This window comes from Crotalus tigris, unplaced genomic scaffold (assembly GCF_016545835.1).
Source record: "Crotalus tigris isolate CLP2741 ecotype Arizona unplaced genomic scaffold, ASM1654583v1 scf7180000020963.25688851:1431469, whole genome shotgun sequence".
Lineage (NCBI taxonomy): Eukaryota > Metazoa > Chordata > Lepidosauria > Squamata > Viperidae > Crotalus > Crotalus tigris.
The window spans coordinates 646,372-672,576 of record NW_024098281.1 but is presented as its reverse complement, the minus strand read 5'-3'; the positions used below and the strand labels follow the sequence as shown (position 1 = coordinate 672,576).

At 51.5% G+C, this 26,205-nt stretch overlaps 2 protein-coding genes across 8 annotated transcripts; both read left to right on the top strand.

Moving 5' to 3' along the window:
• Positions 1-585: 585 nt before the first annotated feature.
• Positions 586-10,283, top strand: LRPAP1 (LDL receptor related protein associated protein 1). The gene is made up of 8 exons (XM_039369038.1): positions 586-835; positions 930-1,074; positions 3,006-3,130; positions 3,983-4,103; positions 4,633-4,794; positions 6,245-6,327; positions 7,375-7,551; positions 9,487-10,283. Exons 1-8 carry the CDS (start codon positions 668-670, stop codon positions 9,550-9,552), a joined length of 1,047 nt encoding a protein of 348 aa, XP_039224972.1. The 5' UTR covers positions 586-667; the 3' UTR covers positions 9,553-10,283.
• Positions 10,284-12,712: 2,429 nt separating this feature from the next.
• Positions 12,713-25,652, top strand: CD72 (CD72 molecule). Of its 7 annotated transcripts, XM_039369063.1 has the most exons (9): positions 12,713-12,765; positions 14,981-15,866; positions 15,944-16,081; positions 17,189-17,266; positions 17,635-17,970; positions 19,468-19,649; positions 19,811-19,887; positions 22,500-22,640; positions 24,464-25,652. In XM_039369063.1, exons 2-9 carry the CDS (start codon positions 15,455-15,457, stop codon positions 24,480-24,482), a joined length of 1,383 nt encoding a protein of 460 aa, XP_039224997.1. In that variant the 5' UTR covers positions 12,713-12,765; positions 14,981-15,454; the 3' UTR covers positions 24,483-25,652. The 7 variants fall into 7 exon arrangements, 4 of the variants coding, with proteins under 4 accessions (XP_039224997.1, XP_039224998.1, XP_039224999.1 ...); XR_005559841.1 differs by lacking the exons at positions 12,713-12,765; positions 24,464-25,652 and adding an exon at positions 21,563-21,809 and having other exon boundaries at positions 14,766-15,866; positions 22,500-22,637; XR_005559840.1 differs by lacking the exons at positions 12,713-12,765; positions 24,464-25,652 and adding an exon at positions 21,563-22,056 and having other exon boundaries at positions 14,766-15,866; positions 22,500-22,628.
• Positions 25,653-26,205: the final 553 nt, after the last annotated feature.

Sequence of the window (26,205 nt, the reverse complement as noted above, 5' to 3'; positions counted from 1 at the left end):
GAGCAGTCCGAGGCCGCTGCGCCCGATCTGGGCGACGGGACATCGTCTCCAGCCCGAAATTCCGGGGAGGCGCCTCGGGGGACTTCAGAGTCGATTTATTTGCTCTCCGCGCTGCCCTCCGCAGCGCCCAAAGCCGCGGCCCTTCCACAGCGGCTTCCACGCGGGACAGGCAAGGCAGCCCGGCCCAGCCCGCCCAGCCACCCCCAACCGGGCTTGCCGCAGGGGTTTCCAAGACGCGACCCCCGGCCTTTCGGGCACGGGGACCACGGGAAGCGGAGCAGGTTCGCCCACCGACCCGGCCCTCCGCTTCGCCCACTCCCTTCCGCGGCCTCCCTAACTACCAGGCCGACTTGGATTCTCTATAAGGGCGCTTCTCACAAAGGGGGCGGCGCCTTTCCGGGATCCCGCCCCCTCCCTTCCCCGCTCGCGGCGGCGTCGCTGCCTGGCCGGGCCTCCTCTGCGGGGACACAGCCGCTCGAAGGAGGCGTGGCAGACCCTCCCCCACCGGAAGAACGGGCGCCGGCTCGCTCGGCCCTTCCGGAAGTGGCGCACCGCCGAGGCCCCGCCCAGACGCAGGGGCGGAGCTTGTTCCAGCGGCGCTCCCGAGAGAGCGAGCGAGCGAGCGAGGCGCCTGCTGGGAACCGTAGTCCGTAGTCCGAGGAGCGCCATGGTGGCTGCGATGCTTCTGCTGGTGGTGCTGCTGGCGGGGGCGGAGGCGGGCGGCGGGCTGTACTCGCGGGAAGCCAACCAGGCCGCCGCCGCCGCTGCTTCCGCCGCGCCGCCCGCCGAGTTCCGCCTGGTGCGCCTGAACCAGCTGTGGGAGAAGGCGCAGCGCGTGAGTGTGGCGGGCCCGGGGCTGAGGCCAGGCGAGGCGACGGGCGGGTTGGGCGGCCTCCTCATCCCTCCGTCTCTCCCCCCCCCCCCCGCAGGTGGGGCTGCCGGCGGTGCGCCTGGCCGAGCTACACAGCGACCTGCGGCTGCAGGAGAAGGACGAGCTGAGCTGGAAGAAGCAGAAGGCAGCCGGGCTGGACGAAGACGGGGAGCGGGAGGCCCGCCTGAGGCGCCGCCTGGAGGGTGAGGAGGGGTCGGCTGCCCCGGAGGCTCGGAAGGGGGAAGGGGAGCCCCCAGCCTCGTTTCTGACGCTGCTTTCCCCTCCCCCCCGCTCCCCTCTTTGCCCGCCCCTCCCTTGCCCCCCCGTTTCCCTCCCCTTTGCTGGGCAAGCTGCTCTTGCAGAGGAAAAGGGGGTTCAGGACAGAGTGCAGGATGCCAAGTAAAATCAGATTCACCCGGGATAAAGAGAATCCTGGGTCATTTATTTACTTATTAGTTGTTTGGTTATCATTGCTATTTCCTGTGAGGCGGGCTGCATCTTCCAGTTAATACATTACCAGCATTAATATATTAACTCCAGGGTAGTTAATGGGTATGACGACTTAGTTACATGTTAACTGTGTTAGTAGAATGTACTGAGCGGGTTGAAAGGTGGTTTGTCTTGAGTCCCGACCCATCCAAAGGCCTGAATCCTTTTTCAGGGGCAGAATTCTCCATCTTGCCTTTTCCTATCTGGCACTTCCAGGTTTCAAAGCCAGCTTCATCCTGCTGGGAGATTTTTAAATTCAGTCATATCACGGATGCTTTGGGCTGTTCCCAGCTCTGGGACACATGTTTGAATAAGCCTTTCTCTTAATCATCAGAGCTTTTCACGTCTTGGGGCACAGCTGGGCTGGCTCCCCAAATCAGCCCTTGCCTGTATATTCAGAGTTTCTATCTTCCTCCTTCTCAAGATACTTTATGAGATACATACATTGTATGGCAGCTCTATTTTATTACTTATTGTTTAAATTTTTATGCCGCCCATATCCCCTGTAAGGTGACTCTGAGCGGCTTACAAAGTATAAAAAAGCAAGTATATAAATAATGAAAATATTGCAAGTATGTAAAACATTTAAAATTATACAAAAAAACCAAGAGTAAGAGATGGCACAGGGATGAAGTCTTCTCTTAGTAGTTTCCAGTGTTTGAACTACCGTTATGCACTATTTTTCATGATTAGACATAGGGTGCTGAAGGTCAGAGAGCTAAGAAAATCAAGCAGTAATTCAGAAGTATATACATGACAGCATTTTTTTTTAAAGCATGAACCTGTTGATCATTAATTGTTGTCAGACCTGCCACAACTTAAACATTAGAAACGATCCTTGGCTCCATTTGTTGAGAAAGATATAGTTTAATAGAAGTCTAATGTATAGCCAGAACTGAGGATCACGTGCCAAAACCCCTAAGTTCAACTTTTCACTCCCTTAACTGCCTCCCATAGCTGTTCCCCTCACCCCCCCAAATCTGGATGAAGCAAGATGTTTTCACAACACTCACTCCAAGTCTAGGTTGATATGCAGCTGCCTTCTTCTCTCAGCCAAGTAACCTTGAAGCAGGGTCTTGGGGAGACACAGCAGGTACTTTTGCTTTCTCCCAAGCATCCCCCCTCCCATCCATTGAGTCCATGGCAGACTGCCATCTAGGGGAGTGAAGCGCAAGCAAGCGTGAGGTGGCAGCAAACAATTGTAGCAATTAATGTCTGACTAAAATGGTCCTGAATGTGCATTTTTTTGTCAAAAATATGCATGTTGTTTTGCTGACTCAGATTAAAGGTCAGTCCACTCTATGGTTGGTTGAGTGGAATTTCCCAAAATACAGAAAGCACTAGATCCTCCTGACATCCCTAAATGGTCTAGTGCAGGGGTAGGCAACCTTGGCTCTTTTATGACTCGTGGACTTCAACTCCCAGAATTCCTGAGCCAGCCATGCTGAGGGGAAAGGGAGAGGTTTCCATGCCGAGCCATGCTGGCTCAGGAATTCTGGGAGTTGAAGTCCATGAGTCATAAAAGAGCCAAGGTTGCCTACTCCGGGTTTGGTGGCTGCTCACACCCAGTTTCGCAAAACCATGAAATTAAATGCTTGTGACCTGTGCCAAAATCACCACCTTGTTCTTCTTTTGATCCCTCCAGTAATTATGACCAAATACGGCTTGAGTGGGAAGAAGGAGAGGCAGCAGTGGGAGACCAACCACATCAAGGAAGGCTTTGCGAAGGATGACTTGGACGACCCCCGGCTGGAGAAACTCTGGAACAAGGTCTGTCTGTCGAGCCACAAAGTGGGGGTGGGAGTGGGGGGGAGTGGAGGAGCTTAGAGGAGGGCTTTCGATTTTAATTGATTCAGAGTTTTCCTTTCTATTTCCCTAAAAGTGGGAATTCTAAAAAGTCATAAGTGAGGGGACTAGACACCCAGTTGCATAGCAGGGAGAAGAAAGATCATACGTTCCCACCCCTTTTCCACTCTAAAACCTGGTTGGGTGGGATATTAAGTCCTCCTTTTTTTAGGAGCTTATAGTACTACAAGGATACTCTTTCCTTCCTCCCCCCACACACACACACACATACACCCCAGTTTTATGCTCCCCAAAGGTCCGTTTGGTAGAGATTGGCTGCCTGTTCCCGGTCCTGGCACTTCCTGTCCTTTGTGTGCCGCAGGGACTCCGGCCATGGGGCTAGTGCATAGCTGGCTCAGGAATTCTGGGAATTGAAGTCCACGAATCATAAAAGAGACAAGGTTGCCTACCCCTGGGCTAGTGGGAGTCGATCTTGCCTGCGAGACCCAGTTGGGCTGCCTGCTGCTGGAATATTGCCTCCTGTTGGCCCTTGAGGAATGCCTTCCCCAGCAGCTCCTTCCGTTGCAATTAGGGGCGGGAGTGAGGCCCAGTAGCAAAATTTAAAGATTAAAGTATTAATGTTAATATTTAACTTTAATATTAATGGACACTAAAATATTAAACAACTAATGTTAGATTCCCCCAGAAAATGTATCTCTCAATATCCTATGGAATAATTTTCGGAAGCGATTATTCCACCGAGCAGGGAGAGACCTTTTTTTTTTTTTAGCAATGCGGGAGTGACCGTTCTGTTTTTCCCTTGGATCTCCCTTCAAGGCCAAAAGCTCCGGGAAGTTCTCAGATGAGGAACTGGAGAAGCTGTGGAGGGAATTTCAGCACCACAAAGAGAAAGTCCACGAATATAACATTCTGCTGGAGACCATGAGCCGGACAGAAGGTACGGAGAGGAGCCCTTGGTGAGCTTAAGAGCTGTCTTGGTGGGGGCAGCAAGGCCCCCTGAGCTGTGATAGGCAGGCTGAGTCTTGCATTAGAACTCACAGGTGGTCCTCGTTTAGTCACACTTGTGACTCGCAGCTCTGTCATTACATGAAGCGTTCTCTAAGTGGGAAGCCAGTGACTGGGGCTGCTTTCCAGGCTGACAAGGTGAATCAGTTTTGCCCTTTCGCCTTCGAGGTTGCTGCCCAGTGGGGAAGAAGACCCGGCATGAGGGCATAAGCGAGCCTCTGCTCTCCTTCCTGCCCCCGACCTCTTTGCTGAAGATTCAGGCAACCCAGACGGGGTCTTTCTCTGACAAATTGTCAGGAGTTTCTCCCTTTCTGATTCTGAACAAGAGAAGCCTGTGTTTTCTCCTCCAGCTTTGTGAATGTTTATCCAAGTGGGGTTAGTGAGGTATCCACCTATGCTGTGAGACCGGTTGTCTAGGCCCTGGGTGGGCCTCAGCTTGGTGCCATTTCCTCTCCTTGCAGACGTCCACAAAAACATGATCAACCCAGTGGAAGACGAAAGCATAGCCAAGATGGAGCTGCTGCATCGCAAGCACTCGGAGCTCAAGGAGCAGCTGCACAGCATCAACCAAGGCTTCGAGCGCCTGCGCAAAGTCAGCCACCAGGGCTATGATTCTGCCAGCGGTAGGTGCTCCCTCCCCCTCTGAGGCTAACCAGGCGGTGGGGAGGGGCAGTGGGCCAAGCACTAGGTGCAGGGACTCCCTCTTAAGTTGACGTAAGGACCAAATGTGTGGGACTTGCTGCCTGGAGGCTCTCGAAGGAAGCCGAGGTAGCAGCCGGTCTACAGCAGCTCTGAGGCTGGAAGGGGCACCGGCTGTCTGGAAGTCCACTACATTGCAGGAGGGGCCCCCAGGAACTGTGCTTGGGCGAGGAGACGGGCAGAGAGAGGAGCCCCAGCCCCAAGGAGTGTCTGCCGGGTTGAACGTCCTTAGGTGGACCTCTGATTGGCTGGGAAAGGCGAGAGGGTCTTAGCCCTTCTTCCAAGCCAGTTCTAACTGCCCCTGCCCGGTGCCCAAGGGCCCTTGTGCTCTTTCTCTACCTTTTTTGACAGAGAGGTCTTACTTTTTTGGGCTGCCTCTTCCAATGCAAACGCATCATGCAGAAATTTGGGCTGCCTCTTCCAATGCAAACGCATCATGCAGAAATTTGGGCTGCCTCTTCCAATGCAAACGCATCATGCAGAAATTTTTCCCAGATAGATAAGATATAAGATAAGATAAGATAAGATAAGATAACCTTTATTGTCATTTTTTTACTGTGGGCACAACGGCACACATCAAAAATGAAATTTAGCTGCCTGCTCTCAAAGTGAAGCACATACATGACACACACCTAAACATCCTAAATACAACATATGTATAAGACCCACATCCCTACGTATACAATTGTTAGTTGCAAAGTTGTGTCCGACTCATCGCGACCCCATGGACAATGTTCCTCCAGGCCTTCCTGTCCTCTGCCATCTTCTGGAGTCCATTTAAGCTCACACCCACTGCTTCAGTGACTCCATCCAGCCACCTCATTCTCTGTTGTCCCATTCTTCTCTTGCCCTCCATCTTTCCCAGCGTTAGGCCCTTCTCCAGTGAATCCTTCCTTCTCATTAGGGGGCCAAAGTAGTTGAGTTTCAGCTTCAGGATCTGGCCTTCTAAAGAGCAGTCAGGGTTGATCTCCTCTAGGACTGACCGGTTTGATCGCCTTGCAGTCCAGGGGACTCGCAGGTGTCTTATACATAACAACCAAATATTAAATACTGCCCATCTTGAATATATAATGGAAGGAGGAAGCTTGAGAGTTCACAAGGTTAATGCTGTATGGAATGAAACTATAGCTGAATCTGGATGTTCTGCTGTGGATACTACGAAGCCCCCTCCTCCCAGAAGGTAGCAAGGAAAACAGGCCGTGAAGAGGATGTGTAGTGTCCCAGATAATCTTACGGACCCTGCTCAAGCAAGGCTTCTGTGCTGTGTCTTGGATGGGGGGGGGAGGTGCCAGTGATCTTTGATGCACACAGAGAGATAAGTAGAGTCAGCTGATGTGTTCATTCCTGAAAATGTGCCTTTCTTTCCTCCTCCAGAATTCGAAGAGCCCCGTGTGATTGATTTGTGGGATTTGGCTCAGTCAACTAATTTCACAGAGAAGGAGCTTGAATCACTTCGGGTAGGCAGCCTGGGGCGTATTTATAACTTCTGTTTGCTCATCCTCAATCTTTGGAGGGAGATGCCAGCCCTCTGCCCGGATCTCTGCCCTATGAATAGGGCAGTTCTCTCACAGACCAGGGCTGCTTATTCCAGAGAGGCCAGTGGGGCTCCTGGGGCCCTTTTCCTCAGACAGAGGGCAGGTGTAGTTGTGTCTGCTCTTTCCTCTTCCCACGGGCCCTGAAAGTGCCTGCAGACTTGTGGCTGGCTCATAGAATGGAGAGGGGCCATTGAACCCAGCCCCCTGTTCAGGGCAGAGTCCCACTGGAGGTGTCCCCAACAGGTGGATGTCCAGACAATGTCTTTGTCCGATGAAAGTTCTGGAACTTGTAAGTTTGCACATTTGGGGTGATCTTTTACTAATGTATTTTCTCTGGCATGGTTAGGAAGTCTTCCATAACTAGATCGGCTGCCTTCTGCCTGCCCCAGCGCGCCCCCTCCCCCTGCACTCTTTGAAAAGGGCTTCAGCGATTGGTCTGTCTGTACCTGAGACAGTTTGTGGGGTTGTATTGCTGTGCATGTGGAAGATGGCAAGTGCTGGTGTTGACTGTCCCAAATTGATCCATTAGAAGAGAAAGACTCTCAGGCCCGTGGTTAGGCAGACAAAAGTACACTTTACTAAAGCCAAGTGGTTACAGAAGAGCAAAGCTGGATCTGAGGTTTTCACGCCCAAAGCATGTGGTTAACATTCCCTTGTTCCCACCTTCCCCCCGGTTATTAACACGTGTCCAGGGTAACAGTCCCTGTCTTCACGGGCTGGTCGGTTCTGCATTCCAACCTTGGAACGGGTGGGCAGCTTGGGATGGTCCAAAGCTTAGTTTTGATTCCTCATCTAACCTTCCCTTTATCCCCTCCCGCCAATCTCTCCCCTCCCCGTTGCTATGGCCGGCTGTCAACAGGCAATGCATAGATTAGCTGAATGGCAGCCCTGACAGCTGGTGTGACTGGCTTCGTCTTGGTGGCTGCTTGAGGAGTGTCCGTTTTGATGAGGGCATATTTTGCATTCTAGGAAGAACTGAAACATTTTGAAGCCAAAGTGGAAAAGCACCACCATTATCAGAAGCAACTGGAGATCTCCCACCAGAAATTGAAGCATGTGGAAGGGACAGGGGACAAGGAGCACCTCAGCCAAAACAAAGAGAAATACACCATGCTGGAAGAGAAGACGAAAGAGCTGGGTTACAAGGTGGGCACCTGGTGGGAGGCTTCTGCCGTGGCCTTCTGCCCCTCCTTGGGGCCAAGGAGCTACTGCATCCTCCCCTGTCTGCTCTTGACTGGGTCTCTTGCCGGGGTTTAAGCCAAAGAAAAAAAATCCCAAACCATAAAATCATTAGAACTGAAATCAAGAGTTAAAATTGGTATCACTAAACCAGTGGTTCTCAACCTTTTTAATGCCGCGACCCCCCAACCGGTCGTAAGTCGAGGACTACTCAACTGGTGCAGCACCGTTGGCAGAATGGGACTTTTGGCGGGCTCAGCAGGGCAGAGACAGCCCTGGACAATTCCTATGGGCTTTTGAAAGCCAACAGAATTAGACTCTATTCAAGAGAGTCTATTCTATGGGCTTTCAAAAGCCAATAGAATAAAAGGGAGTAACACAGCTAAGGAAGAGGGGGAAAAAAATGGTGGACTGCGTTGTTTGGCGACCCCCGTGAAATGGTCGTTCGACCCCAAATGGGGTCCCGACCCACAGGTTGAGAACCACTGCACTAAACTATCATTGAAATGTATTGAGAGGGTCGAGCAGCTATGCCGGTCTGGGGCAGGGTGGTTCCAAGCCCCCTCTGTCCTGGGCCAGAGCCCCTCTGTGGCTGCCCCAAGCCAGGCGAAGCCCTTTCCCTCCAGCCCCACATTGCAAGTCGGCTTTGAGCCTGAGCTGGAAGTCCCGGGAGGGGGTTCAACAAGAGCGAAACCAGGGCAGCAGAAGGGATGTGGCCCTTGGGGGACCGACTGAGGGCCTCCTGGCAGTTACTGAGTTCAGCATCTTCCATGAAGCCCTCCAGAGGACAGAACGCTCCCCTTCCTGTGGGGTGCTCCCCAGCACCTGCCCTTCAGGAGTATGTTTCCTCAGAGCACCTGAGTGAACCTTCAGAGCAAAAGAGCCAGAATTGGAAGATTATTTACCTGAAACACACAGCGGCCAAGATTGCCGGGCCTCATCTGGTAGAAAAGCCTGTGAGGGGCAGTGTTTTTTTTCTTTAAAAAAAAAAAAAAGGTGCCAGAACTCACACACGCCTTGCCTACCCTACAAGGTTCCATTCAAAAAAGGTGCCAGAACTCCGTTCTGGGCGTTCTATGAGAAAAAAAGCCCTGCTTTTATGACTCATGGATTCAACTCCCAGAATTCCTGAGCCAGCATGGCTCAGCTTGGAAACCTCTCCCTTTCCCCTCAGCATGGCTGGCTCAGGAATTCTGGGAGTTGAAGTCCACAAGTCATAAAAGAGCCAAGGATGGCTACCCCTGGTCTAGGACAACTCACAGTGGCCAATGTACCACGGGACATCTTGCCACAGGACGCTCTATAAATCATTTCATTCAGTTACTTTTATTATTATTATTACTATCTATGAGAAAAAAAGCCCTGGCAAGGGGCAAGGCTGCCTGGCCACTCAGCCTGCCTGCAAAGCACCGGTTGGATGTATGGTTTTCATGGAGCTGTTTTAATTTCTGGAAAGGCAGCAAGTCTGGTTAGCTCCAAGCCAAGTTCAGGTGCCGATGTTGGGGGATTCCTTGTCAGGCTGGCCATGGTGCCGGCCTCTCCTGCTTCAGAGGACTTGCTGCCTCTTGCGAGTTGCAGCCAAGTTCATCGCAGTAATGCCCTCGTGGTTGGGATTTATACAATTAAAAAACGCCCAGTTTAAAAGCAAGAAAAGGAAGTTTATGTTTTTATTTAGAAACTAAAAACTGAGTGTGGGCTTTAATGAAAAATCTGTTTTATTTTCTTACTTTATAAATTCATATCCTGTAGTTTTAAAATCCTGGAGCAGACAGGTTACACCTTTTTTAAAAAGTGAAACAGCAGAGTTGTTTGAAATTGGAAGGTGTAAACTAAATAAAGTTAAATTATGACTAAAACGTCAAAATCTATTTAGGATGAATAAAATCTATTTTGTCCTTCCAGGTCAAGAAACACTTGCAACATTTGTCCCGCCGAATTTCTAGAGGCCTTCAGCACAATGAACTCTGAAGCTTCCTCTGCTCTGCACACTGGTCGTAATTCAGTCCTGAAATGTATATATTACTTGACGTTCTGCTGCAGATCTTCACTGACAATTTGGATATTTTTCCTGGTAAAGTTTAAATCCCGATGCCATCCTGGAAGTACTCGCAGTGCCCTGAATGCTTATGATATGGACTTAAGAGCTCCATGAAAGAGAAGCTTCCGAAGGCAAAATCTTGTTCAAGGCAAAGATTCCCTGGCGATGGCTGGAATGGACATATGTGGAAGGTCCGGTGTGCTTGTTCCAGGGTTCATCTCCTGTGCTAATAAAAATGCGGCCCTCTTAGGAAACCCCTGCTGGGCTCGTCTCCACCTGAGCTGGAAGCCTCTGTCCTCCAGGCTCCATCAATTTGTTCCTTGGGCTGCCCTGACTTTCCGACATTGCTTTAAAGCCGAAAAGGGCAATGACCTCTGCTCAGGCAGCAACAGTGTGGGGTCCCTGGGGCTTCTTGGTCGGATTGCGGCAGCCCTGGGGCCACTCAGAACGTCAGCTGGTCACCTGCTTGGTCAGTTTGGGGGAGGGCTCAAAGCAGGAAGGGGGGCTCCATGCTGGAGGAAGGCCGAGGAATGGACAGTAGGCTTTTAGGGATTTGAATAGCATCACCGTGATTTTGGTTGACCTGTGGTCGAGGGTCTAAAAACAAGTTCAGATGAGGGAATGCTTGTGATGGTTGCATAAATGTACCCCTGCCACACCCTGCGCTGTTTGGTGTTGATTTTCTGTTCTTGGGAGGCTGTAATGTAAGAGGGGGAGGGAGAAGACTGGGCATATGAGATTGTAAAAGTTATGTTTTCTGTCATTCTCTTGGTCTGTATCCTCAGGAGTGGGGTGGGGAGGGAGAGGTTATTCTCCAGTAATTCCTTTCAGCAGACTTTTCCAAAAGGTCATCTGTCATCTAGATCAGAGGTCCCCAACCTTTTGGGCAACAGGGGCCGGTTCCATGGAAAGAGGATTTTCTGCGGACTGGAGGGTGCGTGGTTTTGTGTGCTGCCTGCATCCCACGGATGGGGCTTTGCTTGTTTGTGCAGACCAGTTGCTGGCATGGCATGGCCCAGTATTGGCCCACAGACTAGGGGTTGGGGACCCCTAGTCTAGATGTACATGGTCTGAGTGGGTTGGTGTATCTGCAGCTCCTGATAGGCGGTGTTGCTGGGAGAAGAAGCGAATCCTGGCCTTAGCAGCTAACAGGAAGGGAAGTGCAAGGTGGGGGGGGGGGATTTGAGATCATTCATGGGCTATCAGACCCCAAAGACAAACAGTGATATTGGCTATTTTGGCCAAATTATAGCCCTGGAGGGCAGGGCTGGTCCTTGGTTAAAGACAGCCCCTTCCTGTCAGCTGGAGGTCATCAGGAAGGGGTCGCAGGGCCAGCCTAATTATGAGTCCCCTTTCCCTCTGGTATTTATCGAAGACAGCTTGGCCCAGGGCACAGCTGCGGAGCTTCAGATGGATCCCAAGTCTCACCATACTTTCTATTTTTAAATCCCTTCCTTCTGCTGGAGGCTTCAACTCTATGAACATTGTACAATCTTTTCTTAATTTTTGCAACAAACCTCCTTTACATGCATTTTTGCTTATCAACAGCCTTTTCCTCATCCTGTGGTCCTTTTTTGTTTAATCTTCCCCTGGGTGCAACCGTAACCTCCCTTTTTTCCCAGCAGCCTCCTCTGCCTTCTGTCACCTGCCTCCTCACTTTTCATACAGGATTCACCCCCTCTCTTCCCACAGGCGCTTCCTTCTCAGCTTTTCCCCTTCCACATCCAGCATTTCCACGACCCTCCCTTAGCACTGCCAAAAAACAGTCAGTTCCGGGGTCAGTATCCTTGGATTTCAACCATGAACAATAAAGTCAACCATGCTTTCAGCTTTCTCTTCATTCCTTTCCCAGGTGCACATGTGAATAGGTGTGCACACTTCCAGCACAGACTCGGGACAGACATTTTTCCTAAAGAGTCAAAGGCTGTCCTGGTTTGGCTCTTTCGCCTCTTCTCTCCCATCAACTCAGGATGTTTGTTCCCCAGGTGGCACTCCCTCAGGATGGCACTCTCTTCAGTTCTTCAGTTATTTCCAAGGTAAAAGGTTGAGAAAGGCTGACCTGGTGATCCAAAGATGCTTTTTCACGAAGCAACTGGATTTTCTTGTTTTTCTTTGAGGACATCTCTTCACTTCCCAGCCACTTAATGAAGATATAGCTTTAGCCAAGCAGAGAATAGCAAGCATGCTTTTCTTGGAGCAGACATAGAGATTAGATATTGCTTTTACTTGCAAGGGTGCAATCTACTAGCTTTAATTTTTCACTTTGCCAGCAGATGCATGGAGCATAATTCACCTCTTTTTTACTTGAGCGAAGAGAGAAACACGCATGTTCATTTACTAATGCAGGCAGACGAAATTGGCACTCGGGGAAATTAACCCTGTTCATTTACCTGTGAGATGAGTCCATATTACTATCTACATTCTGGAAGAACTTCTACATAACCGAGTTTTGAGAATATCTGTCTGTCTCAAGTGGAATCTAGCAGCCTTTTCTGCGTGAGGCAGAATAGTAAATGAACAGGATTAATTTCCCTGAGTGTCAATTTCGTCTGCATTAGTAAATGAACATGCGTGTTTCTTCGTTAAAGTAAAAAAGAGATGAATTTTGCTCCATGCATCTGCTGGCAAAGTGAAAAATTAAAGCTAGTAGAAAAACAAAGTCCAGTTGCCTCGTAAAAAAGCATCTTTGGGATAACTATGACCTGGATGATAGAATCTCCATAAACATTTAGCTGACTTGGTGAATTCATGCTTGAATCAAACTGCTCTTTCATTTCGCTGCATTAATTGTCAAATTTAGGTCTATTGGATCCTATCCTGTTTTCCCTTTTCTGTCTCCTCCGTCAGTAAGTCCTGCCGTGGTTGGTTGCTCTTTCTAGATTCCAGATAGCCATCTTCTCTCTGCCACGTGCCATGTGCCCTTCCTGGGCTGGCTTGCCCAGAAAATCTTCGGGGGAGTTCTGGCGAGTAAGGAGTTAGTTGCCATGTGGCTGGTGTGCCACAAGAGGGCAGCAGAGCAGCCTGTGAGGGGGAGGAGATAGATGCCCCCACCCTTCTGGGCTCCAGGAGAGAGAGAGAGAGAAGGAGGGAGGGAGACGGTGGTCCTTGATCCTGCAGCCTTGATGCCAGCTGAAGAACCAGATGTGAGTTTTATTCCCTAATGGGAAGGTTTTCTTTTTTAAATTGAGGGGGCATTCCTCACGAGAAAAGGCAGGAGAGGGGGTACTGTGTGTGGAGTCTCGGGAGAGCAGGCACCAGGATTCAGCAAGGCTCCTCAACATCCTGAGCTAAAGGAATAAAATATCCCTAGCCAAGTTAGTCTTAGTTTAGTCGGTTGTGTGAATGCCACTGCCTTGTTCTGAGCTGTGGCTATGGGCACACAACCTCTGGGAGTGAAGCCCTCGCCCATTCCAGATGTGCTGGGTGGCAGCCAGCCTCCAGTTTCGGCCATCCCACTCTCAGGGCTGCTGTGGATATGGTGCCAAAGTGGTTGCTATGCAGGCCGCACAGCTGCAGAGCAGGATGCTGGGTTGCCATGGAGATGGGTAGGTTGCTATGGTTGCAGCAAAAGGGACCAGCACCCTGCCTGAGGATGCCCTGTGGAAACCCCCAAGCTCAGCACCAGGATTGGCTGCTCTCCTGGCAAAGGCATCTACAGAGCCAGTGACCGGCACAAACGCGGGGGGGGGAGGGCCAGTGGACAACAGCACAGGCTGTTTCAGGCCAGAACTTCCTTGCAATCGTGGCATTGGCAGAATCCCCCCCCCTCCACGGTCTCTGCCCACAGCTCCCCTGTCTTCCCACTCAGCTGCGCTCGGGGTACAAGGACTATGGAAGGGGGTTCCATAGTGGCCCCACACATGTAGAGGAAGGCTAGGCCAGTGCAGAAGAGCCTTCCTTGTAGGAGCAGTCTACCAAGGAATGGACCATCACCCTCTGGCACTCTGGGAGCCGGAGCTGCACTTCCTGTCCTATTGCACAGGCTCAGTGCCCAGGCTTGCCTCCCCCTCAGTGCCAGCCACGGGTCTCTGGGGGCTTCTAGAATCAGGGGTGCTGAGTTTGAACCCTGGCGTGATTGCCTTGTGGCTCACAGGTTGCTACCAATGCCTGGCTTGGGATGGGGAGCCTGTGTTTTCCCCCATTACGGCCTTGCCTGTTCAGGTTGCCAAAGGAACCCCCTTCCCTTGGGTCGCCCCCACTCAGAGAAGAGAGGCTGCCAAGGGAAGCCTCAGAGAAGAGGGGCAGGGGCCTCCAGTGGCTCAACGGCCAGAGAAAGAAATGGATCAGATAGTTAAGAATCAGTCAAGGTAGCCTTACAATAAAAGAGGAATTAGCTTACCTAATCCTATTTCCTGTCTGGTTTTTCCCAGGAGGGTTGACGGAGACATTCTGGCAGGGAACTGCTGTGCCAGCCCAGCTACATCCTCAAAATGGTTTACGAGGACTTCGTCAATCCAGAGTGGTTTTCCCAAGTTCCTGTCCAGGGAAAAACCCCTCAGGAGTGGTTTCTGTGCTGGTTCCCTTTTTAAAAAAAAAAATTAAAAAAAATAGTCAATTCAGTTAAATAATTTAAAACATAGAATTGACGGTCAAACTCTTGAGCAGCTCCCAATTAAGAATTAAAGCAATAATAAAACAATACATGTTTAAAATAAAATGAGCACCAGGGTAGTTAAAACTATAAAAAGTTTAATTAAAAGACGCCAAGCTTTCACCGTCACCTGCTGGCATCAGGGCTTAAAAGGGCCACTGCTCCAGAGAGATTTTCATGAGCAGAACCTGGCTGTCCTAGCCAGTGTTTCAACTGCAGATCTATTCACATGGATCTGCTCCAGGGATGTAACAGTAACAGTAATAGAGTTGGAAGGGACCTTGAAGGTCATCTAGTCCAACTCCCTGCTCTCATAGGTGACCTATACCAGTGATGGCGAACCTTTTAGAGACCGAGTGCCCAAACTGCAACCCAAAACCCACTTATGTATCGTCGGGTGCCGGGTAGGTGTGGCCCATTGGGTGGGTGTGGCCCACTGGCTGGGCGTGGCCCATTGGGTGAGCGTGGCTGCGGTGGTAACAGCAGACTGGGTAGGACTAAAAAGTTCAATCAATCAATTCCAACTTGTAGGTAGAAACAATCATAATATACGAGGATCTTTTCCAAGTCCTTCAGGGTCAATCCTAGGAAACAGCTTCATGGCCAGTTCTAAGGCTGTTGCTGTTTGTCCTGTCTTAGTCCTGTTTCTACTCTGCTCCGTGCAGAGCTTGCAGATGACTTGATGGTTTCAGCCCTCAGAGTAACGTCCTCAGCATAGTTATTGATCTCCCTTCTTCCAGTTTTAAACCCTGCTAATCTTGTTCCAGTCCAGCATTCCTCAATCCCCATCACAAAGACCGGCAAAAATGTGCTTGGGAAACAACTGGCTCACTCAGTCCGAAGATCAGAATCGTGAGAGCCACAGTATCTCCCAGCACCCTCTACGGAAGCAGAAGTTGGACTCGGAAGAAGCAGGAGAGGAGAAGCATGGATGGCTTTGAACTTTGGTGCTGGAGAAGATTCCTGATTATATGGTGGACAGCCAAGTAAAAGAATGGATCCTGGAACAAATCAGTCCCGAGTTCTGACTTGAGGCACAAATATTCAGGCTTAAATTGCCATAGTTTAGACCTCTTTTGCAAAGACCCAGCGGAGAGGGCTCTGAGGCTGGGAAAGGTGGAAGGAAAGAGAAGAGGAGGGCCAGCAACCTGCAGGGTGGACGATGAAAGCACCATGGGGAGATTGGAGGACCAGGGAGGGGCAGTGATCTTGCAGAGGGTCAATGTGGTCACTAAGAGCTGATGATGCGCAACAGAATCAAGCAATCCCCTCCCAGAACCTGTGGCTCACTGCCATTGAGGCAGCAAAGAGGCGCATTCACTGTGGGGAAGCCAATGATTCGTGTCTCGCTGGGCCGGGGAAGTCCGCAGTGGGCGGCCGGCTCAGTCCCTGGAGATGAAGCTTTTGGGTGCTCTGCAGGGCCAGAGTTGCAGGAATTTGGGGCTGGGCTTGGCTGGCTGCTCCCCACCCACCAGAGAGTTACTTCTGCTTTCTGCCACCCCAGGAGAGCATTGAGTAGACTCTGCCAGCTGGCTGCAGTTCCTTTTACTCTGCTGCTCCAGGGCTGCCCTAGGCATGGTCTGATGGCCGGGGACATCACCTACGCTGACCTGAGGTTTGCAAGAAGCCCTCCGGAGAAAAACCAGGGGGAAGGTAGGGGTCAGCCTGGTTAGAGTCCTTCTAGGGTCCCCTGTTCCCTCTCCTGCCTGACCCCCCCCTTTGTCTTCCAGAGCCCAATGAGGGGGAGCTCACCTATGAGAACCTCCAGGTACCCTGGGGCCTAGAGAAAGAGGTGGCAGTGTGTGGCCCCCTACAGAATACCCCAGAACTGCCCTGGTGGTCCACCTCCTGTCACTGCTGGAGTCCCGGTGAGTAGCTGTGCCCCCTCCCAATGCCCCAGGCTAGCTGAAGCCTCTCCTGCCCATGGCTGCACAGCAAGAAGGAGGCTGCAGCTGGCACGTGACCAGCCGGTTCCTCTCTCCAAGGCAGAGCCACAAGCTCAGTTCAGCTGAGAAAAAGGAGCTGGATGTTTAGACACCAGCAAGGACTAAAAGAGGCAAAACCGGAGAAAAAGCAGGGAAAAGGAGAGAGACGGAGGAGGGACGGAGGAGAGGGGGACAGAGAGAAAATAAAGGGAAAGACAGAAAAATAGATTCACCCAAAAGTTGAAAGAAAGCGTGTTTAATTCAAGAATGCCCTGTCTTGGAATTTTTTTTCCGTCAAAGAAAGGGTCACCATGCTGAGGAGAAACTTTATTCAAGCATCATTGGGTGGGCTAGAGAAAGAAAAAAGGGCCCCCGGACCATAAAAAGGCAGAGATCTTTTCATATTTGGGGGTTGAGGGTGAGAAATCTGCTGATTCCTGGGGATATTTTTGAGCGAGAGAAAATGGTCAAAGGAAAGGAAGAAGACTTTAAAGCGAAGCTGCTGCGGATTCCACCATTAAGAGGAGGGGATACTGAGACCCCCCCCCCCAAGCTGGCACACTTGATGGGGAGGGAATATCTCTGGTTTCTCACCTCCTGCTTCCTAAGTGGAGTTTTTTTTTTAGGGGAGCGTTTTGCATTGTTCTTGAGAAAGGATTAAAAGGCTGTTTTGGCAGCAGAAACATAACGGTGTTTGGGATGGGCGTTATTCTGGGGCTGGCCCAGTTTAGGAGTGCAAGTGGGGGGCAAAGGCAGCAGAGGCAAATGGGGGAAAAGTTTGCAACAGGAAAAGGGGGGAAGGAGAAGCAAGGAAAAGGGGGGGGAGAGTTTAGAGAAAAGTTTGTTGATTTATTTTATTATTTTTCCATCACATCTTATCATCTGGACATTATTTCAGCTTTATTCAGCTGTGGGATAAGAGCAGCAATTGTTTTATAGCGGTAGAATAAAAGCGGAAAGTGGGACACCAGGTGATCCCTCCTCTATCCCACATCGTGGAAGAAAGAATTTTGAGGACGCATCAAGAAGGATCTGGATTTTTTCTTTCAGTAACAAACCGGCCAATGCTGGGAGCCCTGGTTATTTGTCTCTTCCTTCTGGCCACCAACATTGCGCTTGGCGTCCAGTGTGAGTAGCAGCTGCATTGTGCTCAAACCTGCACCCCAACAATCTCCCGGGAATAAAGGGGCAAACCCCCAAATTCTTGGGAGGGGGAAGAGGAAGGGTCTTCTGGAGTTGTCATGTCTCCCTCCGCACCCGAGGGAGGGAAAGTCCTCACCCAGGCCAAGACAAGCCACGCTGTGGCTGTGGGATACCAAGAGCAGCCTCGCCTGTGCAGGACTCCTGCTCTGGGTCCCCTCCCCAGCTCCTGCTCATCGCCACAAAGGCCAGGGCACCACCAGGAGAGGCAGGGCTGTCGAGCTGGGGGCTGCCTCCCACCTCGCAGTCCAGAATCCTAGAGAAGAGACCTTCATCCGCACCCACTTTCTCTCCAGACTTGCAGGCCACCCAGCAACTCCAGCAAGCATCTGAGGACCACGCAGCCAGGAACCACGTCCTGGGAGACAGAATCTACGTCCTAAAAGCCAGCCTGGAAGACAGCCGGCACCTGCTGCTCCTGATCGAGGAGGAGCTCAACTCCACCAAGAAGAAGCTCCACTCCACCCTGGTGGCTCTTTGGCAGAGCCAGGTGGCCGAGAACCGGACCCAGCGACAGCTGCAGCATCAGGAGCTCCAGCTGGGCCAAGCCAACCGCAGCTTGGCTCTCCTGCAGAGCGAAAGGGTGAGCCTGGAGGTCAACCTCAGCCGGGCCACCTCCTGCCCGCAGATTGGTACGTTTTGGGCTCTGTCTGGGCTCCCCTCTTCCTGCTTCTTTCAGTGGAATAGTCTGCATGGCTGGGGATAACTATTGGGGGGCTTCCCTGAGAAGGCAGCAGGGTGGGCAAATCCCACATTTGTGGGGTGGGCTTGCTTCTCCACATTTGCGAACCTCCTGGGATGAGCTCTCCCCAAGTGCTGACTCTGGTGTCACTGAGCACCATCACCCCCTCCAAAGAAGTATCAGTTCCTCTGCTGAACCAGGCGCCCTGAGCATGACCAGATTCTTCTGAAGCTGTTGCAAACGCCTCTCACTTCTTCTCAGGGGGCTCCCCAGAGATGCTGGTTGCACCCCCCCTTCCCATCCCCTATTAACTGGTTGTCAGGAGAATAAAAATGAGATCCAGACAGCTGTGAAGAAAGAAGAAATATTTATTCCTAAAAGCAAAACAGTTTGCCTCTAGGGACAGGCTGCAGAGAAATGGGGCAGGGGAGGAGATTTTTATATGGGGAGGAAGCTTGTCCAGGATGTCACATGTGTGTGTGTGTGTGTGTGTAAGCAGGTTTATTTTTCTGAACATGCAGTTCCTCTGGGAGACCTAATTTAATTATCTCGGTTTGTGTTTGCAGACCTTCTCCTTTGACATGTGGATTGGGTCTGAGTAAATTATTTTGGGGTTTGAGGAAGTTTGAGAAAGGGATTTCCCCATTTGCTCTTTTACTTGATTAATTCAGTTTCAGCTTGACTGTCAATTATCTAGTGGAAACACTGATTCTCAGACCCCTGTGGATTCTGTTCATATTTTAAGGGGAAATGGAAACACTATAAAAGAGTAAAATATATTTTGATATAAAACTTCTCACAAGCTGCAAGTGGCACTTCAGGAACAGGGGCATGGACTGGGGGAGGCGGGGGCGGGTCCTGGAGCAGCACCGACCCTTCCCCAGCCCCCTCCCCTTTTGGCCGCCACCAACCTCGGGCGGGGTGTCTGCGCTGGCCTTGGCTGGGATGGGTGGATCCGAGGAAATTCCCACGGACACCGCTTGTCCAGTCCCAGCAGGGCCCCCTCTGAGCCTTCCCTCTAGGACAGTGGTGGCGAACCTATGGCACACATGCCAGAGGTGGCACTCAGAGCTCTCTCTGTGGGCACGTGCACTGTCGCCCCAGCCCCGCCTCCCCTGTGGCCCCGTCCTCCTCACCAGCAGTCCCCCCAGAGGAGAGTTGCCCCTGAGCGCAGTCCACGCAGAGCAGCACAGCCAAGGGCATGGCAGCCAGGCAGTGGGGACAAGACTGCCCTTGCACCCTATCACACGCAGATGATGCTGTGGGGCATGGGCGCAAGGATGTGGCTGCCCTGGCGCTTCTGGGCTGCCTGGGCGATCTGCTGCGGTGGGCCGTGGAAGCGATGGATGGCCATGTGGGTGGGTGGGGTGCAGAGCGGGGGTGGGCAGGGAAGCGGCGGCGGTTTTGGGGCACTCGGTCTCTAAAAGGTTCGCCATCACTGCTCTAGGATGCTGCCCCCCCGGATGGACCCTCTTCCGCTGGAGATGCCTGTGGATGTCGAGCGAGAAGAAGAACTGGAAGGATAGCAAAAGGGCCTGTGAGTTGATGTCCTCGCGGTTGGTGGTCCTCCCGAAGCCGTGGACGGCACGAGAGCTCTGGGAGGTTGTTGGCAACCAGCGGTTCTATGAGGTGAGGAAAGGGGGTGCAAGGCACCTCTTGGGGAGGCGGATGTATTCTCTCCATAAAATTCAGTTTGATTGGGACAGATTCCCCCACCCCCCACCCCATACCTAGCCTCAGCGGAGCAGCACCGACCTATGCTTAGAACTTTGCCTGTTCAAACCCTACAGACTTTTTGGGTTGGACTTTGGAATGCCATGGAAACAGACTGGATCTGGAAGTGGGTGGATGGCTCCCGCTACAAAGGGTGAGTGAGGCTGACAGGCCTTTGCTGGGCTTCCATCCATCAGCGCCTGTGGAGGCTGGGAGGAGTGGCAGAGGAGGCTGTCCTGGAGAAGCTGGTGGTCACTCTGCTGGCCACTGGAGACCCTGGTGTTTCCTCAGGGTCTGGTCTTCGTTTGGAAGTAAAGGATGGAGGGGCATCTTCTCCCTGGGTGTAGAGGCAGCCCCTCATCAGCAGAGGGGAGGGGGATGGTACCCAGGAGGGGGTTTCAAGCTCCTGCACACCACCCTTTGGAAGGCTTTGGAGGAGGGAGGCCATTTTGAGGTGAACCCCAGCCTGAGGAAGCAATGCCTGTCCAGCTGCCAGCCTTACAGAAGAACAGAATAAAAAGAGTTGGAAGAGACCCTGGAGGTCTTCTAGTCCAGCCCCCTGCTCAAGCAGGAGACCCTATAACCTTCCCAGACTAGTGACTGTCCAGTCTCTTCTTAAAAACCTCCAGGGACGGAGCACCCACAACTTCTGGAGGCAATTTCTGCTGTTCTCACTTTCAGGAAATTCCTTCCTGGTTTTAGGTTGCTTCTCTCCTTGGTTAGTTTCCACTTGTTACTTTTTGCCCTGCCCTCAGGTGCTTTGGAGAACAGGCTGACCCCTTCCTGTCTGTGAGAGCCCCTCAAATATTGGAAGATGCAATCAGATGTCAGTCCTAGTCCTTCTCTTCACTAGACTAGCCTTACCCAGTTCCTACACCTGTTCATCACCTGGATGTCTTATTTTTGTTCTTCAGTGATGTAGTAGACTGGGCTTTTATTATGTCACTTTTCAAAGTTTCCCAAGCGTCCTGGGTTGTTTTCCTCTTAAGGATTCTCATCCATGAATCCTTCCCAAGCACTCACCAGGTTTGTTGAAATCAGCTCCCTTAAAACCCCAGATTCTAGTTTGACTTTGTCTATTCCTTGTGCTTGCACAATCTTAAATTCCTATATTGCATGCTCACTGACCCTTACATTTCCTGTAACTTTGACACCTTCTATCATTTCATCTCTGTTAGTGGGAATTAAGTCTGTTTGACCCTCTAGTTCCCTTCTCTACCGTTTAGGAGAAAAGTTGTTTGCCGGGTTCAACAGGAACCTGTTCGATCTTCCACTTGATGCAGAGGTCATCTCCCAGTTGATGGCAGGGTAGTTCAAGTCCCCCGTTACAATCATGGTGTGTGCTTCCTACACACCTTAGCTAACCGATTAGCCTTGGAGGAAGAGGCCTTGGAGGGGGTTGAACGTGGTCAAGACGTCTGCCTGTTGCCGCTTCAAGGGTTCAAGTTCAGGTGAGAGCTGGAGTCCGCAGAGCAGGTGACCAGCAAAGACTCACCTGGTTGCCACTGTCTTTCCAAATGGTGCCCTAAGGACCTTCCCTGGTTAAAGAGGGCAGAGACTGTCCCTGGCATAGAGAAGCATCAGCTCTGCAGGGAGATGTTTAGGCCCTGATGCCCCCACCCACCCAGCCCAGTTTTGCATTTCCTAGCCCAGAGCTCTTACCTAGGCTCTTTGCATGACTTACTGGGGGGCGGGAGCATTTTATCTGGATCTCCCTGGAGAGATCAGATTTAACCTGTTTTATGAACTGAAACATATGCCAACTGCTGTACTGCTCTTTCTTGGAACCTCATTTGTCCTTTCTTACCTTTTATTTCTCTTGCAATAAGGATCTCAACAGCTGTCAGTCCCCCAAATCTCTCTGGGACCCATGGAAGACCTGTTTGCTCCCTTCTTAGTTAATTTGTTTGCTGTGGTTTTATATTGCTCTACTGCAATGGCTCAGTGGTTAAAAACGCTGAAGTTGTCAGCTGGAAAGCTGACAGCCCAGGTTCAAGATCCGAGCGCCACGCGATGGGTCAGTGCCCGTTACCTGCCCCAGCTGCTGCCCACTTAGCAGTTTGAAAGCCTGCAAATGTGAGTAGATAAATAGGTGCTACTTTGGTGGGAATGGAACAGTGTTCCATGGGCCATGGAGTAGAGCCATGCCGGCCAATGACCCATGGAAGCATCTTTGGACAATACTGGCTCCCTCAGCTAAGAAACAGAGATGAGCAGCAGCCCCTGGAGTTAGACATGACTGGACAGGGGAAACTTTTACCTTTATTTCCCAGGTGAGAGAGCCAGTTTGCTGCACTGGTTCAAGGCCTCAGACTGGAAGAATGTGAGTCCCAATCTTGTTTCAGGTGACCCAGGGCTGGTACCCCTTCCCAGCCCTGGGGAGAGGGAGGGGAGAGCAGGGCCCCTCTGAAGCTGCAACAGAGGAAGGTGTCAAGAGTGGCTCAAAGGCACCACAACAGGGGTGCAGTGAAAAGCTTGTCGTATTTTGAGGGAAGCAATGCCCGCAGAGAGGGTTGCCATTGCACACCTTTTAACACAAGTCTCACGTTTGCATGGCACAAGGATCCCCACTCTTGTCTTTGCGTTTGCTCAGCAGCGTCAAACTCTCTTGCCCCGTTTCTGACGTCGTTTATCTGCTGGTAGTTCAGTCCACTTTGGAAACTCAGCGGCAGCAGAGTTTGTGTTTCACCTTCAGTAGAGAAAGAAAGCAATCTGTGCAGATGTTGACTTTGGGGTTTCTTCATACGTGTCTTTTGAACATTTCAGAAGTGAAACTCTGCATGATGAATATTATACACTCTATGCAGCCATGCAGAATGGACAATTGTCACCAAAGGGCTCTTCGTGGAAGTTCAGATTCATCTGCGAGAGGGTAGCCAGTCCTGAGGAGCCGCTGCTGAGCGATGGGTACGCAACTCCCTTAAGGAAACCAACAGGCACATTCTAGGAAGCGACCAAATGTTCCATGCAGGAATCAGGCAACACTCTGTGTGTGTGTGTGTGTGTGTGTGTGTGTGTGTGTGTGTGTGTGTGTGTGGAGGGTCCTTGATCAAAGCCTGCAGGAGACACCCCTGCCCTTCCAAGCATGATGGATGTTCTGGTAGAGGAGTCCCATGGGGAAAAGGTGGGCTGGTGGCATGCAGTGATAGAAATGCAGGTGGAAGTTGGGGAAACCAGGATGGGGAGAGGGGAGGAAGGCACAGGGGGAGTAGTGGAGCAGCTGGCACACAGCCATGAGGTGGGGGCAGGGAGAGGACTGGGAAGAGGGGCACCAGCCTCCCCTGACTTAAGATTTCTTTGCATCTGTCTTGGTCCAAAGAGAGGCCAGCCGACCCCCTAAAACTAAGGCTCATTTGGGCCGGATCATGACCTGCCTGGATCAGATCAGTCTAGAATGGGACGGTTCCCTGCAGAGGACAAAATGGGTGACATTTTGTGCACACTCCTACCCCTCATCAGGGATCTGGGAATTTTGATTTTAAACTAAGATTGAGCATGCCAAACCTGGTTAGTTTTAATCTTAGTTGGTTTCTCGTGGTTTAATGTGTGTGGTGGGCTCAGCCCCTTTGGTCAGTTTTTGGCTCAGGGTACCTTGTGAACTCAGAACATGGGTTAATTCCATAACCAGGATAATAAGCACATTACAGAAGGTGACATAAGGACTCTGGATTTCATTTCCTGCCCCCCCCCCTCCATCAGGGGGCTGCAGAGCAAAATCCACTTGGGAACCTCCTGGCAGATGGTCAGAGTCCCTCTGGAAGGAGAGTCTCTATCCCTCTTCTGAGCTCTGTCTGGCCCAACAGGAGCAATTTCTACCCTTAAGAAATTCTTCCTGATGTCCAGCCAAAATCTGCTCCCTCGAAACTGAAGCCCAAAATTTCTGTTCCTAGCTTCAGGCTCTGCCCCTTCAGGCCTCCCCAGGCTTCTCTCTCCAGACTCAGCCACTCTATGTTTCCCTCCAATCCCTACTGCTTTTCTTATCTCCCCTCCCCCCACCAATTTGCCCAAATCCTTCCTAAAATGGGGCTGCAGCATTCTGGAGCGGTTTGCCCGATGCAGAACAGAGAAGAGCAAAGACGTCTTTTGACTCTGATATTCTGCTTCTCTCAATGCAGCCTGGAACTGTCCTTGCCCTTCTTGCTGCTGCATCACACCACCGGCTCATGTTCAGCCTGTGAGCCACTGAGACTCCAGACCCTTTTCATATACAGCATGTCCTCTTCCAGTGATGGCGAACCTTTTAGAGACCGAGTGCCCAAAAACCGTCCCTCCCCATCGCCTGCCCCCCTACTCCGCCTCCCTGCTCTGCCCCGTCTGCCCGCAGGGCCACTCACCACCTCTATGGCCTGCTGCAGATTGCCCAGGCGGCCCTGCAGCACTATGGCGGCCATGCCTTCCGCCCACGCCCCGCAGCAGCATCTGCACCTGATGGGGCACGAGGGCAGAGTCTTGTCCCTGCTGCCTGGCTGCCATGTCCTTGGCTGCGCTGCTCCGCATGGACCGTGCCTGGGGGCGACTCTCCTCTGGGGGGGCTGCTGGTGTGGAGGGGGCCGTGGGGGGAGGCGGGGCTGGGGCAACAGCGTGTGTGCCCACAGAAAGGGCTCCGAGTGCCGCCTCTGGCATGTGTGCCATAGGTTCGCCACCACTGTCCTATTCAGTCCAGCTGCCCAAGTGCACTCCCTCACATCGTTTCCCTCCCACTGACAACATTTCTGCTTTCTTCCTTCAAGGTTGTGGAGTGACATTTGAGAGGCTTTGCGTCTTTTTGGATCACAAATGGCCAGATGTGGGAGAACAAACTGAAACTGAGTTTGTACTATTTGAAGCTGAGGCTGATCCCGGCCGCCAGTCCAGAGCCCGGATGAAGCCCTCTTTCAAAGAGGTAGATGCCTCCACTAAGGAAGTGGGTCACAGCCAGGATCTTCCTCTTCCGGAACTGACCATGAGTGGACAGCAGAGGCATCCACGGGGCTGTCAACCACGTCAAAATGGTGGGCATCCCCACCCCTTTTTATTTGCTTGGGGGCATGCAACGTGCCTTGCAGTTCTGCTCATGCTCACTATTTTGACATGGTTCATGGCCCTTGTAGGTAGCTCCTTAGCAGCAATGTAAGGGGAACCTTTTCTCGGCTTTACCCAGAGGAGAAAAATGTCTGGCTTCAAAGATACTGTCATGCCTCCATCCGAGCCTGACTCTGAGGACGACATGGAGTTCCCTGTTGAGGCCCACGAGGGGGTGTCTGTGGCTTCGGAGGACTGTGGGGAGGAACAGTCTGAAGCAGGCAGGGCCCTTCAAGTGTGGAACAGGGAAGGCAGAGCTCAGGCGAGGAGCAAGGCCCCACCAGATCTCAGAGCAAGGAGAGCAGCGAGGAGGAGGGAACAGAGGCAAGCTCACTTGCTCAGGAGGAGAGCGTCACGCCCCACTCCACAAGGCACACCTGGGGAGTAGGTATTTAAGGAGACGCTATGGGGTGGGGCATTTTCCAGGAACAAATGTGAACTCTTGTGATGTGAGCTCTTGTACCTGTACTCTTTGTATTTTGGATCAAGTTTGTTTCCTGCTGAGTTTTCCTTGCTGTCTTGCAGTTTGCAGGTTACAGGCAAGCTGGGCATTGAAAAGATCATACTTTGTTTGTTATCTGTTTTACTTTAAAGAACTGTTTAACTCCATTGACTGTTTTATTGAATTTGTGCCAGCATATGCGGGGGATGTTGGGTGAACATTGGCAGTGCTTACAAAGACAATTATTCTGACCAGCTAATTGCTTTGCCTCCATTTGGGGCCCTGGATCATCACAGATGCATTAGTGGCCAAAATTGTGGAAACCTTTTTGGGAAAGTGTATTTTTGAGGTTTGATGGCTAATAACTAAGGTGACTAACTTTTTTACACTGAAAAGGAGGACACAAATAAATTGAAGAAAAAAATATTGTAAATAAAAGAAACATTTTATTCATTGCAACAAGGAAGGATTCACTGGAGAAGAGCCTAATGCTGGGAAAGATTGAGGGCAATAGAAGAAGGGGACGACAGAGAATGAGGTGGCTGGATGGAGTCCCTGAAGAAGTAGGTGTGAATTTAAATGGACTCCAGAAGATGGTGGAGGACAGGAAGTCCTGGAGGAACGTTGTCCATGGGGTCGTGATGGGTCGGACACGACTTCGCAATTAACAACAACAATACAGAATACACTATAATATGATAAATGCATAATAAAAACATTTGTAACAATAACATTTTATATTGTAATTATGCTTACATGCCGCGCCCCCGCCCGCAGCCGCCCCGCCGTGTAGAGTGGGCCCTGCGGCTCCCAAAGCACCAGCTGCGCTGGCTCTGGCCCCGGGGGCAGCCCACCATCAACACACCCACCTGCAGCCGCCCCGCCAGCACCACCGCCTACCCTGCGCAGCCCCATGTAGAGCAGGCCCCGCGGTTCCCACAGCATGGGGGGCAGCCGGCCACTGCCACC

Coding starts and splice junctions, on each gene's coding strand:
- LRPAP1 (XM_039369038.1), top strand. CDS start 668: ATGGTGGCTGCGATGCTTCTGCTGGTGGTGCTGCTGGCGGGGGCGGAG. Junction 1,075..3,005: donor CCTGAGGCGCCGCCTGGAGG/GTGAGGAGGGGT, acceptor TGATCCCTCCAG/TAATTATGACCAAATACGGC. Junction 7,552..9,486: donor CGAAAGAGCTGGGTTACAAG/GTGGGCACCTGG, acceptor TTGTCCTTCCAG/GTCAAGAAACACTTGCAACA.
- CD72 (XM_039369063.1), top strand. CDS start 15,455: ATGATGCGCAACAGAATCAAGCAATCCCCTCCCAGAACCTGTGGCTCA. Junction 19,650..19,810: donor GCAACCAGCGGTTCTATGAG/GTGAGGAAAGGG, acceptor CAAACCCTACAG/ACTTTTTGGGTTGGACTTTG. Junction 19,888..22,499: donor GATGGCTCCCGCTACAAAGG/GTGAGTGAGGCT, acceptor TGAACATTTCAG/AAGTGAAACTCTGCATGATG.